Raw genomic sequence first — 17,173 nt, 5'->3', positions numbered from 1 at the left:
GTCCCCTGCATTGGCAGGCAGATTCTTTACCACTGAACCACCAGGGAAAGTCGTTTTTTTTTTTTTTTTTTTTAAACATTCATTTTATAAAATACCTTAAAAGAACAGATAAAACTGTATTGGAGTTTACATAATGGCCAGAATTGAAAAAGGACGAATAAAATATAAATTAATAGAACACATAGCTATTTTGCCACATTAAACAAGTTTTAAAAAGGCATTAAAAATAAAATAGTAATTGAGAAGAAAGTCCATTTTTTTAAAACAGCTTTATTGAGATATAATTGACACACCATAGAATTCACCCTTTTAAAATACACCTTCAGCATTCTGCAACCATTACCACAACCTAAAGTTGGGGACATTTTCATCATTTGGGTGCGATTTCAGTATCTCCGAGCTATGTGTTCCTGCTTCCTCGCCCCTCTTCCCCTCCCCTACCCGGCCAATGTCAGAGTTGCGCGCTCCCAGTAGAGCTTGCCTCCTCCCCCAGCTCTCCTGTGTGCCCCCTGCTCCCTCTGACTGCTGTCTGAGTGATCGCCTAAGCCTTCAGATTCCTGAAGTGTCAAGCTCAAGTCTATGGTGTCCTCCCTACCTCCAGGGAACACATACCAAACACCAAAAGGCCCCTTCTCACCCCCTTCCACTCGAAGAGGCAGGAGAATCAGTACAGCTGTCTCCAAAGAAATTCTCTTTATGCAGTTTTCTCCCTACTGTTTATACCCTGTGTGTAGGCTTTAGAGCTATCTAACTGGTTCTCATTCATATTGCTTTGGAACTTTGCTAGTTCCGAAGACTCGTCTTTCTCACAAGTCACGTTGGTATCTGATGGCTAATAGTATCTTCTGTTGAAATTTCCAATTTAGTATAGTGTTTTATGTAGAAGATTATTCTTTTCTTTTAGAAAGGAATGAAGCTTCTATTTTTTTAATTCAATAACTGTGCCATTACTGTGCTATCATATAATAAAGTACATGAGAAACTTTGAGTTGAGGGGAGGGGATCTGAATAAATGATCCCTTTCTTGTTCAGGCTGGATAAAACCCCTGTGACTTTTTCAAAGCATTGTTTTACATCTTCCCTTTAACCACCACATTGCTCATTTAAGTAGACACCCCTCAAGGCAGACTCTAAGAATTAAATGCTATAGTAAACATGTGAAAAGGAAAGTGATAGGACAAAGCTGGCCTCATGTATAGAACTGTAGTTGATGTTTTTCCATCTGGGTTAAAGTATCATAAATGTAAATTAAAAGAATATATTAGGTTTTCTTGATAGCTGAATAAACAAACTCAACTTTTATCAGAAAAAGATGTTTATTTTTAAAACGTCTCTTAAAGTTTAATGAAGGATATAATTACAGAAAATAAGTATTTAACATTTTCTACTCCTTCTAGTTTCTTTTCCAAACCCACTGCTTCTGCCTATCAATAGATATACATTATTCTTAATTTAGTTTGGTTAGTGTAGAAATCTCAGTGATCATTACAAAGAGCAATTTTCTTTTCAAGGAAAGTTAATTTAGGAAAACTCATAAAGGAAGATTTTGACTAGCTCCATTTCCCTCTTCCAAAGTGAAAGAAAGAATGATTGAGCTCCATGGAAAATCTTGTTTCATCACGATTGCCTACACATTGAATGCTTTAAAAAAAATTGGCCTTACAAAAATGTCACAACAGAGGCACCTTTCTGATTTTCTGTTAATTCAACTTCTATAGTGTTTTAGATTACAAAGCGTGATTACAGGCATAGCTTCTTTGCTTGCCACAGCCACTTCAAAATGGCATTATTGTTACTGTTTTGTTATTATTCCCATGTCACATATGGAAAACTGAAGTTTAGATGTAAAATGACTTTCCCAGGGGCAAATGGTATGTTGGCAGCAAAAGCTGAGTCTAGAAATATTTAAGTTTATTTAGTGCAAAATTATACTATATTTTTAGAAATATAGAAATCAGTGAATGGGAAAAAATGTGTCCATCTGATTTCTGACTTTTTCCACTATGGTCATTGGGTCTCCTCTCTATTCTTTTCACCTGGGATGGATAGAATGAAACCTGGAACTCCAGTCTGGTTGCTTTGATTTAATCGTCTGTACTTTTGGTGTCTCTGGTACTTTGAGTCTCTCTTCTCCCATGAAGTAGTCACCACTGTCACCAAATCAGGCTTGGTCTGCTTGCCACATGACAGGCCAGTAAATCAGGAGATGAGAAATAGCGACTTTATTTGGGAAGCCAGGCGTCTGAAAAGATGGCAAACCAGCGTCCTCCAGTACCATCTTAGCAGGGTCTGGTTGCCAGTTTCTTTTATAAGAGAGGGGGAGGAGGTGAGGACGTAAAATTAGAAAGCCATAATTCTTGCAAAATATCTCCTGGGTTGGCCAGCATCAGAGAGGAGATGTGTTAATTTCTTTTCTGTAGCCTTTTACAGGTGGGCAGGGTCAGAATGTCTCCCTGTGAACTGAGCAAAGGCACTTTAGTTTAACATTCAGTCAGAGGGGCGGGACTCCTCGAGGCAGGCCATTGTGTATGCTTTTAGCTATAGACAACATCCTTCTCGTGATTATAGTGACAAACATGGCAAAAAGCCAAGGTTAAAGTTAAAGAAACAAATCCAACATGGAGTCAGATTTTGTTCTCCCCTGTTACATCACTATGGCCAGTCTCCAGGTCTGTCTCTGAAGCTGACCGTTTGGGGCTAGGGCATATGGTTGTTTTGAGAGTTCTTTTCCTCTTAACTCCTTTCTGTCTACTACCTGAAGCCACAGGACTATGTAGTATATATACTGAAGGCCATATTGAGAACTTGGATGGACAGGGACTTCATAGACTCGTTACCGATAGAGAACTTTTCCCTACTGCAAGTGCGGTAAAGTGGCTGACGTGCAGACCATCTGTTACCTTTGTTTTGTAGGTAATATGCACGTGTCACTAGCTGAGGCCCTGGAAGTTCGGGGTGGACCACTGCAGGAGGAAGAAATATGGGCCGTATTAAATCAAAGTGCCGAAAGCCTCCAAGAGCTATTCAGAAAAGGTAAGTGTGTGTGTGTGTGTGTGTGTGTGTGTGTGTGTGTGTGTTCGCAGAAAAGCAGCTAGTGTGGCAGACTGTAGAATGCAGTGCTTTCTTTTATCTCTCTTAGGACTGAAAAAGCTCAGATCTTCTCTGCTTTCACTGGAACATCTTCTGTATGCTAAGCACTGAAAATATCATAGTGATTAAAACTGAAAATCTTGCCTATCTCTCTAGAACTTACAGTCCAGTGTGGAAAATACCTGTTAATAAAATACTTATATAAACAAATGTAAAAAATGCAGTCATGACAAGGACTTCCAGGGAGGGGAGTCAGTTGACTATGAGAGCCCAGAGTGGGAGGTTTTGACCTGGTGAAGAGGAAGGAAAAGACGACTTCCCTGTAAAAGTCACCCCTGAGCTTAGACCTGAGAAAAGGAAAGTTAACCAGGCAAGAGGGAGGGAAAAACATTCCTGGCAGGAAGAATTATATGTGCATCCCTGGAATAATGAAAACTGAATAACTAGTGTGATGCTGCCTGATAAGATGGTTACCTGGTGCAAATGGCTGTGTGACATTTGGAACTAGAAAATTTACAGAGTGAGTCACCGTTTATTTCTTCAAAACCATTTGATACTGTGCTGAAAAGCTCCACACGAAGATGGTGTTTGCCATTTATACCTTATGTCCAACTCTAGTTTAGAATAGTAGATAAAGAAACCAAACTTCATCTAAACTTCATCTAAAGAAAGAATTCTGCAACTCCTGCAGCTCAATTCCAGAAAAATGAATGACCCAATCAAAAAATGGGCCAAAGAACTAAACAGACATTTCTCCAGAGAAGACATACAGATGGCTAACAAACACATGAAAAGATGCTCAACATCACTCATTATCAGAGAAATGCAAGTCAAAACCTCAGTGAGGTACCATTACACGCCAGTCAGGATGGCTGCTATCCAAAAGTCTACAAGCAATAAATGCTGGAGAGGGTGTGGAGAAAAGGGAACCCTCTTACACTGTTGGTGGGAATGCAAACTAGTACAGCCACTATGGAGAACAGTGTGGAGATTTCTTTAAAAACCAGAAATAGAACGGCCATATGACTCAGCAATCCCACTCCTGGGCATACACACCGAGGAAACCAGATCTGAAAGAGACATGTGCACCCCATTGTTCATCGCAGCACTGTTTATAATAGCCAGGACATGGAAGCAGCCTAGATGCCCATCAGCAGACGAATGGATAAGGAAGCTGTGGTACATATACACCATGGAATATTACTCAGCCGTTAAAAAGAATTCATTTGAATCAGTTCTAATGAGATGGATGAAACGGGAGCCCATTATACAGAGTGATGTAAGCCAGAAAAATAAAGACCAATACAGTATACTAACGCATATATATGGAATTTAGAAAGATGGTAACGATAACCCTATATGCAAGACAGAAAAAGAGACACAGATATATAGAACAAACTTTTAGACTCTGTGGGAGAAGGCGGGGGTGGGATGTTTCAAGAGAACAGCATCGAAACATGTATATTATCAAGGGTGAAACAGATCACCAGCGCAGGTTGGATGCATGAGACAAGTGCTCAGGGCTGGTGCACTGGGAAGACCCAGAGGGAGCGGGTGGAGAGGGAGGTGGGAGGGGGGATCGGAATGGGGATACATGTAGCTTCATGGCTGATTCATGTCAATGTATGGCAAAAACCACTACAATATTGTAAAGCAATTAGCCTCCAACTAATAAAAATAAATGGGAGAAAAAAAAAGAATTCAACTTTAAAATTGATTTTAATTAATTGATCTGAAGTTAAATGGTTCTATGAAGACCTACAAGACCTTCTAGAATTAACACCAAAAAATAGATGTTCTTTTCATTACATGGGACTGGAATGCAAAATTAGGAAGTCAAGAGATAGCTGGAGTAACAGGCAAGTTTAGCCTTGGAGTATAAAATTAAGTGGGGCAAAGGCTAACAGAATTTTGCCGGGAGAACACACTGGTCATAGCAAACACCCTCTTCCAACAACACAAGTGATGACTCTACACATGGACATCACCAGATGGTCAATACCAAAATCAGATTGATTATGTTCTTTGCAGTTTAAGATGGAAAAACTCCATAAAGTCAGCAGAAACAAGATTGGAAGCTGACTGTGGCTCAGATCATGAACTCCTTATTGCAAATTTCAGAGTTAAATTGAAATAGGGAAAACCACTAGGCCATTCATGTATGACCTAAATGAAATCCCTTACTTTATACCGTGGAAGTGACAAATAAATTCGAGGGATTAGATCTGATAGAGAGTGCCTGAAGAACTATGGATGGAGGTTCATAACACTGTACAGGAGATGGTGATCAAAACAATCCCCAAGAAAAGGAAATGCAGAAAGGCAAAATGGTTGTTGAGGAAGCCTTACAAGTAGCTGAGAAAAGAAGAGAAGCGAAAGATAAAGGAGAAAAGTAAAGATTTACCCATCTGAGTGCAGAGTTCCAAAGAATAACAAGGAGAGATAAGAAAGCCTTCCTAAGTGATCAGTGCAAAGAAATAGAGGAAAGCAATAGAATGGGAAAGACTAGAGATCTCTTCGAGAAAATCAGAGATACCAAGGGAACATTTCATGCAAAGATGAGCACAATAAAGGACAGAAATGGTATGGACCTAACAGAAGCAGAAGTTAATAAGAGGAGCTGGCAAGAATACACAGAAGAACTATACGAAAAAGATCTCAATGAGCCAGATAACCAATATGGTGTGACCACTCACCTAGAGCCAGACATCCTGGAATGCAAATTCAAGTGGGCTTTAGGAAGCATCACTGCAAACAAAACTAGTGGAAGTGATGGAATTCCAGCCAAGCTATTTCAAATCCTAAAAGATGATGCTGTGAAAGTGCTGCACTCAATATGCCAGCAAATTTGGAAAATTCAGCAGTGGCCACAGGACTGGAAAAAGTCAGTTTTCATTCCAGTCCCTAAGAAAGGCATGCCAAAGAATGTTCAAGCTATTGCATAGTTGCACTCATCTTATATGCTAGCAAAGTAATGTTCAAAATTCTCCAAGCAAGTCTTCAGCAGTACATGGGCCAAGAACTTCCAGATGTTCAAGCTGGATTTACAAAAGGCAAAAGAACCAGAGATCAAATTGCCAAAATCCATTGGATGATAGTAAAAGCAAGTGAACTCCAGAAAAACATCTATTTCTGCTTCATTGACTATGCCATACCCTTTGTGTGGATCTAGGCAAACTGGAAAATTCTTTAAGAGATGGGAATACCAGACCACCTGACCTGCATCCTGAGAAATCTGTATGCAGGTCAAGAAGAAACAGTTAGAACCAGACATGGAACAAAAGACTGGTTGCAAATTCAGAAAGGAGTACATCAAGGTTGTATGTTGTCACCTTGCTTATTTAACTCATATGCAGGGTACAACATGAGAAATGCTGGGCTGGATGAAGCACAAGCTGGAATCAAGATTGCTGGGAGAAATATCAATAACCTCAGATATGCAGATGACACCACCCTTATGGCAGAAAGTGAAGAGGAACTAAAGAGCCTCTTGATGAAAGTGAAGGAGGAGAGTGAAAAAGCTGGCTTAAAACTCAACATTCAGAAAGCAAAGATCATGTCATCCAGTCCCATCACTTCATGGCAAATAGATGGAGAAACTGTGAAAACAGTGACAGACTTTATTTTCTTGGGCTCCAAAATCACCTCACATGGTGACTGAAGCCATGAAATTAAAAGATGGTTGCTCCTTGAAAGAAAACCTATGACCAACCTAACAGCATATTAAAAAGCAGAGACATTACTTTGCTGACAAAGGTGTGTGTAGTCAAAGCTATGATTTTTCCAGTAGTCATGTATGGATGTGAGTGTTGGGACTATAAAGAAACCTGAGCACTGAAGAATTGATGCTTTTGAACTGTGGTGTTGGAGAAGACTCCTGAGAGTCCCTTGGACTGCAAGGAGATCCAATGAGTTAATCCTAAAGGAAATCAGTCCTGAATATTCATTGGAAGGACTGATGTTGAAGCTGAAGCTCCAATACTTTGGCCACCTGATGCGAAGAGCTGACTCACTGGAAAAGACCCTGCTGCTGGGAAGGATTCAGAGCAGGAGGAGAAGAGGGTGATAGAGAATGAGATGGTTGGACAGTATACCGACTTGATGGACATGAGTATGAGCAAGCTCCGGGGGATAGAGTAGGACAGGGAAGCTTGGCGTCCTATGGTCCATGGGGTAGCAAATCAGACATGACTGAGAGCCTGAACAACAAAAGCAATTAATTAAGCACAAAAATCATAACAGAAATAGGGGAGGATTTGAGGATAGTCAAAGTTCTCAAAGTGGATCCCTGGAGGGGTAACACCCGTGTCACCTGAAGCCTTGTTAGATATGCAGATACTTAGGCTCACCCTAGACCCAGTGAACAGGAAATCCTCTGGGTGGAGGCCCGTCTTTTGTGTTTTAGCAAATCTTTAAGGATGTTCTGATGCATGTTAAAGTTTGAGGGCCATTATACAGTTGAATTGCTGAAGTCCAGGAGCCATGGGAACCTTTTGAAAGGTCTAGAGGTTAGGCGGCTGCTGATTGAGTAAGGAAAGTCAGGAGCACAGAGAAAGAGTGAGGGTAGATGGTGATGCTTTGGTTTTGCTGCTGTCGTTTTCCAATCAGAGGCAGGAACTTAAAACAAGGTTAGGACCCACCCCATTCTTCTATCCCCTGGAGTAGGAAATGGCAACTCACTCCAGTGTTCTTGCCTGGAAAATTCAGTGGGTAGATAGAGGAGCTTAGCAGGTTACAGTCCATGGGGTTTCAAAGAGTCAGACAACGGCTGAGCGACTAAGCATAGAAGGACGGTTCTTCTATAACCTAGAGATTTGACAGTCTTTGATTAGAGTTAGGATTCATTTAAAGGAAATTTATTCCTTTTATCTAACACGACTTAATTAGAACCTAGTCATTTTCAGTGGACCTTGTTTGCTTCATTTTAATTTTTCAGAGAATTTTCAGAAAAGTATTGGCCCTCTGGAGTATGGAGCAGGTAGCTCTGCTGCAAAGGTGTTTTTGAAGGAAGGATATGTTGGTGGCATTACTCAGCTAATTAACAACAGTCCATTAATGTTGAAAAAGCATCTCCTACTTGTGAGGTATTGTTTGGAAGATTCCAATAAGTAGAAGGTGTTGCTTGCCCTTAAGGGATACGCACCGAATAGCCAGGTGCATGTGGAAAGTTTACTACTTCAAAAGCAGTGTGCCAGATGTGTGCTAGAGACAGGAAGTACTAGGGATGATTGGAGGAGGGAGAAATCAAGCCCTTTTTCATTGTGCTAATGGGGAGATCACTGCCCTGCCCGTGACTCAGAATATAAAGCATCTGGCACACTGTGAGTACCTAAAGGTTTCCTTCTTTCAAATTTTGTAACATTAATAGAGATTGAAACTTCCCCAGTGGCTCGGACAGTAAAGAATCTGCCTGCGCTGCAGGAGATCTGGGTTCGATCCCTGGGTCAGGAAGATCCCCTGGAGGAGGGAATGGCTCCCCTCTCCAGTATTGTTGCCTGGAGAATCCCGTGGACAGAGGAGCCTGGTGGGCTACTGTCCTTAGGTTGCAAAGAGTCAGACACGACTAAGTAACTAACACTTGCTCTTTCAGTAGAGATCAAACATCTGAATATTAAGTTCTTGTCATTGAGATGCAGTTATTGTGTAACATATTGGCCCATTACAATAAAGAGATTTATTGGACGTGTTCATAAAGTTAATTGTGAGGCAGCTGTATCTTAAACACTGCCCAGTGGGATCTGGTTTTCATAAAGCCTTCTGTTCAACTCACAGAATAACATCAGTGATACAGAGAAACTGAATTTGTGTTCTTTGGCAGCCTGGAGATTACCAACTCTTATGATTGCCAGTTGGAATTTTCTATTTATTTGGAGGAAACTCATGCTTATTTGATTTAGTTTATCTGAAATCTAAGTGTTTCCCAGATAGCCCTGTAGTTAAGAATCCATTTGCAATATAGGAGACATGGGTTCAATCCCTGGGTTGGAAAGATCTCCTGGAGTTGGAATTGGCAACCCCTTCCAGCACTCTTGCCTGGGAAATCCCATGAACAGAGGAGCCTGACAGGCTACAGTCCATGGGATCTCAAAGAGTTGGACACGGCTGAGCGACTCAGCACAGCACATCTGAAATCTCTGGTTTTTCATTCCTTTTATTTGATAGCACACTGTCTTTTTTTCTCTTTTTAGCAGTGTCTTTTTGCCACAAGTTCTTCTAACTGTTTTAACAAACTGAAATAAAAATAACTATTTTGCTTGCTTATTTTGTGGATGAATGGTGTTTGTCTTGGTAGACACACTTATGAATAATACTGAGAACATTATGGGGAACAAAGCAGGTAAAATACAGTGGTCTCCAAGAAATTTGTTTTTTTATATTGTGTTTTCTCCTCTAGATTTTCTTTGTCATTTTGTGTCTGTTATATAATCTCTTAGTTCTTATGGATTTTTTTTTCCTTTATTTTCTTGAACTTGTATGTTGATACTGTGTCTTTTTCAGTGCAAATTGACATTCCTATTAGTATAAATAAAGGTTGAAAATAAGCATTTCTACTGGGGGATTATTGAACATAAGGTCAAGAAAATTCTTTCTTCATGTTCTTGAGACTCCTAGTAATTTGAGTCCTTTTTAAAAACAAAACTGTTGTGGTAAATATTTATAGAATAATGATATCTAAGCATGACCTTGTTGAAAGATATCATATTCAAATGTGATTCCAAACATCTTAATGATGGTGATGATGATAAGTGATTCTTTTGTTATAAGTTCCTTAGTGTTACTGTCTTGTGAATATTAAAACAAGATCAGTGTGATTACTTTTTAGAGTTTTTTGAGATTTTTGTCACAACCTTGCCACATGATCTAATTTTTGTAATATCCTGTAGGATATTTGTGGGAATTTGAAAAGAATGTGTTTTTTCTATTTCTAAGGTATAACTTAAGCTTGTTAGATGTTTGTGCTTTTGAATTTTTTTCTATATCCTTATTGCTTGGCATTCTTACTCTGTCAAATTCTTAGGGAAAGTTTAAAATTTTCACTATAATGATGTTTTTGTCTGTCTTCTTACTTCATGTTTTTGTGCTATTTTATGATACATATAATGGCTGATGACTAATTTAAATGGACTGGATCTTTTTTCACTGTAAAATAAACTTCCCCCTCTCCCATTTTTACTACTCGTCGCCTAAAATCCTATCCCTCTGCTCTTAATATTGTCACCTCTGCTTCCTTGCCATTTACCTAGTATGTTTTTTATCCTTCCTTAATTTTCAAATAATTTGTATTATAACTTAGATAGCACTTGTAAATTATAAGATAGCTGAATTTTACCTTTTTGCCTCACTAATTTCTTAATTAGGAAATTAAATGTGGCCATGGAAATAAAAGTTCTGGAGGAATTTCATAATCAGAGGTCCACTTGTATCATGACTTCTAATTATATATATATTTCTCTGTTCATCTTATTAATTGATTGGGAACGCTTATGTCCGAAAATGTATACATACTTAAGATTTTAGCTTTTACATCATGGATGAACTCATGCAGGGGCTCATGATAATTAAGTTCTGGATAATTAAAAAAAAAAAATGCTGTTCTCACATGCATTCTGGATAATCTTTAGAAATGAAATTGTTGCTGTGTTGGAAGTTTTAGCTTACAGTTAAACAAATTCTGATAAAGATGACTTATCCTTTTTTCTTTTATGAATCGTACATTCAATGTCATATCTAAGAAATCTTTGTCCAACTCAGAGTCACAATTAGTATCTCCTATACTTTCTTTGGGCTTCCCTGGCGGCTCAGTGGTAAATAACTCGTCTGCCAATGCAGGAGGCACAGGTTTGATCCCTGGGTCAGGAAGATCCCTTGGGGAAGGAAATGGCAACCCCATCGGGTATGGCCTGGGAAATCCCATGGACAGAGGAGCCTGGAGGGCTGCAGTCCATGGGGTCACAATAGAGTCAGATATAACAACGACTAAACAACAACATTCTTTCTTCTAGAACTTTTATACTTCTAAGAATCAAAAATTTTTTCTGCATCTACTGAAATATATGACTTTGATTCTTTAGTGTGTAATAAAGAAATAAAAGCAAAAATAAGCAAAAGGGACCTAATCAAATACTCATAAGCTTTTGCAAAACAAGGGAAGTAATAAATAAAAGTAAAAGACAACCTTTGGACTGAGAAAATATTTGCAAATGATGTGACTGACAAGAGCTTAATTTCCAAAATATACAAACAGCTTATACAACCTAATTTAAAAATGGCCAACCTAAACAGACATTCCTCCAAAAAAGACATTCAGTTCAGTTCTGTTCAGTCAGTCAGTCATGTCTGACTCTTTGCAACCCCATGGACTACAGCATGCCAGGCTTCCCTGTCCATCACTAACTCCTGGAGCTTTCTCAAACTCATGTCCATTGAGTCAGTGATGCCATCCAACCATCTCTTACTCTATTGTCCCCTTCTCCTCCTGCCTTCAGTCTTTCCCAGCATCAGGGTCTTTTCAGTTCTTCGTATCAGGTGGCCAAAGTACTGGAGTTTCAGCTTCAGCATTAGGCCTTCCAATGAATATTCAGTAGTAATATCCTTTAGGATTGACTGGTTGGTTCTTCTTGCAGGTCAAGGGACTCTCAAGAGTCTTCTCTAACACCACAGTTCAAAAGCATCAATTCTTCGGTGCTCAGCTTTCTTTATAGTCCAACTCTCACATCCATACCTGACCACTGGAAAAACCATAGCTTTGGCTAGATGGACCTTTGTTGGCAATGTGTCAGCTTTTTAATGCTGTCTAGGTTTGTCACAGCTTTTCTTTCGAGAAGCAAGTGTCTTTTAATTTCATGGCTGCAGTCATCATCTGCAGTGATTTTGGAGCTGCCAAAAATAAAGTCTCACTGTTTCCACTGTTTCCCCATCTATTTGCCATGAAGTGATAGGACCAGATGCCATGATCTTAGTTTTCTGAATGTTGAGTTTTAAGCCAGCTTTGTCACTCCCCTTTTTCACTTTCATCAAGAGGCTCTTTAGTTCTTCTTTGCTTTTTGCCATAAGTGGTTTCATCTGCGTATCTGATATTTCTCCCAGCAATCTTGATTCCAGCTTGTGCTTCATCCAGCCTGGCATTTCGTATGATGTACTCTGCATATAAGTTAAGTAAGCAGGGTGACAATATGCAGCCTTGACGTATTCCTTTCCTAATTTGGAACCAGCCTGTTGTTCAATGTCCAGTTCTAATTGTTGTTTCTTGACCTGCATACAGATTGTTCAGGAGGCAAGTCAGGTGGTTTGCTATTTCCATCTCTTTAAGAATTTTTCCCAGTTTGTTGTGATCCACACAGTCAAAGGCTTTGGCATAGTCAGTAAGGTAGAAGACATACAGATGACCAAAGACATATGAAAGCATGCTCAACATCACTAATTATTAAGAAATACAAATCAAAACTACAATGAGATACCACCTCACACCAGTCAGAATGGCTGTGATTAAAAATTCTATAAGTGACAACTGATGGAGAAAGTGTGGAGTACAGGGAACACTTTGCACTCTTGGTGGAACTGTGAATTGGTACAGCCACTATCAGAACAGCATGGAGGTTCCTCAAAAAACTAAAAACTGCCATATGATCCTGCAGTCCACTTCTGGGCATATGTCTGGAGGAAGCTCTGATTCAAAAAAATACACATGCTCCAATGTTCATAGCTGCACTATTTACAATAGCCAAGCAACCTAGGTGTCCATTGACAGATGAATGGGTAAAAAAATGTGATACATGTGTATACATGCATACAAATACACACACAATAAAATATTACTCAGCCATAAAAGAAGAATGAAATAATGCCATTTACAGCCTCATGAATGGACCTGGAGATGATCCATCTTAATCACCTGGGGGTGATTTAGCAAAGTGAGTCAGAAAGAAAAAGACAAATGCCATACAATATGACTTATATACGGAACCTAAAATATGACACAGACTTGTCTATGAAACAGAAACAGATCCACAGACATGGAGAAAAGATTTGTGGTTGCCAAAGAGGAGCGGGAAGGTGGAGGGCTTGGATGGGGAGTTTGGGACTAGCAGGTGTAAAGTGTTGTATATAGAATGGATACACAACAAGGTCTTCCTGTGTAGCACAGGGAACTATATTTCAATATCTTGTAATAAACCATAATGGGAAAGAATGTATACATATATATATAGTAGTGAATCACTTTGTTATACCCCAAAAACTAACATAACATTGTAAATCAACTATATTTCAGTAAAAAATAAATAGATAATGCTCTAAATTTGAAACTTAATCCCTCAGTTATCTTAGTCACATTTAAGTTCTTAAAAGCCATTTGTGGCTGTGCGTGCCTGCTCAGTTGCTCACTCATGTCCAACTCTTTGCAACCCTATGGACTGTAGCCCACCAGGTTTCTCTGTCCATGGGATTTTTCCAGCAAGAATGATGAAAGTGTTTCCTCCTCTAGGGGATCGTCCCAACCCAGAGTTCAAATCCACCTCTTCTGCATCACGGGTGGATTCTTTACCACTGAGCCAGCAGGGCTTCCAGTGAGTCACCTGGGAGACCAGGTTTGATCCCTGTGTTAGGAAGGTCCCCTGGAGAAGGCAGTGGCAACCCGCGCTGGCATTCTGGTGTGGGTAACCCCATGAACAGAGGAGCCTGATGGGCTGCAGTCCATGGGGTTGCAAAAGAGGTGAAGGTGACTTAGTGACTGAACAGCAACAGCAGCGATATGTGGCTGTCAGTTCAGTTCAGTTGCTCAGCTGTGTACTATCTATGCAACCCTGCAGCTAGTGGCTACTAAAATATGCAGTTAGAATTTAATGTCCTACTACACTGAGGTTCAAGAAAAGGGAATTCCCTAGTGGTCCAATGGTTGAGAGTCGGGTCGGGGAACTCATGTGGCGTGAGTCCACATGCCACAACTACTGAGCCCTTGCACCACAGCTAAGACCCAACGCAGCCAAATAAATAAATATTTTTTTAAAAGAGAAAAACGTCTCTCCTTTTGGTCTACATTTTCAGGCAAAAACTCAAGTGTATTTACCATCAGCAAACCCTCACTGAGCAAATTGCTAAAAAGTGTATTTCAGGGTGTAAGAAATTTAATTCAGAAGGAAGAAGAAAGCTTCAAGAAGGAAAGAAAGCAAATTAGTCAACTTGATAATAATTCTAAATAAACATTGGCTGTATGAAACATCCATCATGATGTCAAATTTAACATTATAAATAGTAAGACTTAGACTTGGATAGATGGTAGGAGTAAAACAGCATACAGGTTTGATTCTATTTATAAGAGTGGTTGGTTTCTTGACCTTAAAGTTTGTAATGGTAATCACAAAACAAAAATAGAGAAAATGTTGAACTTCCAATCTGGTGGAATCAAAGAGAGTAAGTAACTCAGTGCTTGAAAAGGGGGACAAAGTACTGAGCTTCAAACTGACTTACTGGTTTCTAAGCCTTTATAAGAAATATGGAAAGTATTGTGGATTAAAAGCTTTGAGTAAATCTTTATGTAGTCTCTGCAGCTTTTAAAAGACCAAAGCCTAACTTGTCTCTCTATATTACATTCCTAATTATTTACATTCATAATTTTCTTGATGAACAGGGTTTACTGGTTGTCTTTGACATGCTATGTCTTGTCCTGCCTTCATAAAGCCAGAATGAACAGGTTCTTCAAGTTAAATGTGTTTGAACCAGATACAATTATCCCATATGTTCCCTGGAAACCAACTATTAAAACCTGAAATTAATTTAGTATCTAGCATTCTTAAAATGAATAATGTGGGTTAGCAAGTGTATAAGGCCCTTGTAGTGAACCATCCCTCCTCCACAGCTATTGTCAATATACTGTGTTTTGATTTGAAATTCTTTCGACTCTAGATGTGAAAAACAGGCCATTTTATGAACTTAAAGAGTCGTACATTTAGGATGAAATCAGCTATAGGTCATGCTCTCTAGCCCCCTCTTGGCTGACAAATATAAATTTACTATATTTTTTGTTTTAATTTAATACAAGAATTTTTTCAGTCAGGTATAGTTGGCATCATTATTCTTAATTGTGCTGTCTAATGAATTTTATAAATGTGCATAGTCGTATAACCACAGCCTCGATTGTTTCTAGCACCCTAGGAGGTTTCTCTCCTGCTTCCTCTTAATCAGTTCTGGTTACCAAGAGTAATCACCATTATGACATAAATACGTTTTTAAAAGTCTAATTTTAAGCATCCTATAAATAGAATCATGCAGTGTGGACTCTTTTGTGTCTGACTTCTTTCACTCAACATTTTGACAGATTTTTCCACATTATGTACTAAATTTTTTGAGGAAAACATTTTGCAATTCTCACATTTCTTTTCTCAAATAAAGAAATTAGGAGGCTTTATGCTTGTATCATTTAGTGACAAGTAAAGATTTTTTCTGTGTTGGGGTGATGTGTACCAGTCATGATTAATATTTTTATAAGAAATAGATTCTAATATTTCTTTTCGAAAAATAGATGTTTACCATTTAAATAAGCCTCCTCCCTCCTTTCCCTTTGAAAAGGAGAATTTCTTTCAGATAGGAGGGTGATCATCTAAAGAGCCACAGAGAATAGCATTAGTGAGCATAAAATATTTTTTATAAGTAGCTCCAGATCATGCTTGTATGGAATCATGTCACCATAAATAAAGCCAGTTCCTCTCTGGAACACTATATATTTCCTTCCACTGCAGACTGAAAATATACAGTAATCTTCATTGACTTTTTCATTTAGTTCTTCAAAAATAAAATAAATGACAGTCACCCTTGAAGTTATTGTTTTTTCAGTCTTTGTATAAATTCCGGGTCCTTCAAAGCTAAAGAGAAGTTGCAGAGTTTATCCTTTAAATTTTGTGTTCTTTTTTCCTCCTGACTTTATGCAGATAGCAAGGGTAGAAGATCTTTAACCTGAAACTTTGTATTGGCTGGAAACCCCAAAACCTGCTGCTGTGTAAAAGGCCTTTACTGTATAACTTACATCTATTGCTAATTTCTTCAGTTATGGTTTATTTTGTCTGGCAAAACAGTGCAGCAGTTGTGTGATCTACAAAGGCTGTCGTGAAGTTGTCAGGTGGCAGCACAAGCGCCAGTGCTTTAAGCAGCTTAGCACTTAGTTCCAAGATTGCATAGACAAAATTGCTAAACTCGCAATAAAAATCAAGTTTTTAAATAGATTTTACCATTCAGGATTAACATTTTTACAACTGTGGAATGGAATATTCAAATAAGATATGACTTGTGCATTTTAAGGAAGAAACCACCTTCACACAAATGTGTCTCTTGGAAGTCTACAGCCTAAAATAACACAGACATAAGAAATAGTTTTGCTCTCAAAGTTTAAACTCTCCTTGGGGAAATAAAAATTGGTATTAATCCCAGGATCTTTTCCATGTACTGGTTGTGTGCTTAATACCACATTGACATTTCAGACAGGGTAGAAGAGATCAAAGTGGCTCACCCCAAGCCTTGAACAAATACAACGTAGATATTCATTGGCTGTAAGCAAGTATCAGAAAAGAAGCAAAGTGCATCAGAAGTTCATTTGTAGTTTGCTTTCCTTTGGGAACAAGATAGAAAAAAGTCAAATAAAGATAATTTTATTAGCTGCATAAGGCAATTTATTTCTAAGTTCTCAATGACATCCTCAGTTCGTGCCATTTATTCAGCTTCCTCCTTATAAATAGAGAAGAGCTATTTAAGCCTCACTTCTAGTCTAAAATTATTTCTGATAGTCATTATGCCTTTCTAAATCGAAGTGACTTTATTATAATTTGATAAAAATAGTTACTTGTAAAACTTTCTGGCTTACCATATCTCTTATTAAATGCCTCATTTGTGGCTTTATAGGAGAAGGCAATGGCAACCCACTCCAGTACTCTTGCCTGGAAAATCCCATGGATGGGGGAGCCTGGTAGGCTGCAGTCCATGGGGTCACTAAGAGTCAGACACAACTGAGCAACTTCACTTTCATGCATTGGAGAAGGAAATGGCACCCCACTCCAGTGTTCTTGCCTGGAGAATTCCCAGGGACGGGGGAGCCTGG

At 38.9% G+C, this 17,173-nt stretch overlaps 1 protein-coding gene across 10 annotated transcripts in view; it reads left to right on the top strand.

Annotated features, from left to right (window-relative positions):
- The window catches only part of PTPN13 (protein tyrosine phosphatase non-receptor type 13), a 217,145-nt gene that overhangs the window by 49,260 nt on the left and 150,712 nt on the right, over window positions 1–17,173 (top strand). For all 10 annotated transcript variants that reach the window (XM_065914102.1, XM_065914101.1, XM_065914100.1 and 7 more), the window contains one exon: window positions 2,914–3,033. In XM_065914102.1, the coding sequence (XP_065770174.1) occupies window positions 2,919–3,033 (115 nt within the window). In that variant the 5' untranslated portion in view covers window positions 2,914–2,918. Of the gene's footprint in view, window positions 1–2,913; window positions 3,034–17,173 lie in introns of those variants that run through there.

Source organism: Muntiacus reevesi, chromosome 22 (assembly GCF_963930625.1).
Source record: "Muntiacus reevesi chromosome 22, mMunRee1.1, whole genome shotgun sequence".
Lineage (NCBI taxonomy): Eukaryota > Metazoa > Chordata > Mammalia > Artiodactyla > Cervidae > Muntiacus > Muntiacus reevesi.
This window is presented reverse-complemented; position numbering and strand designations above follow the sequence as displayed.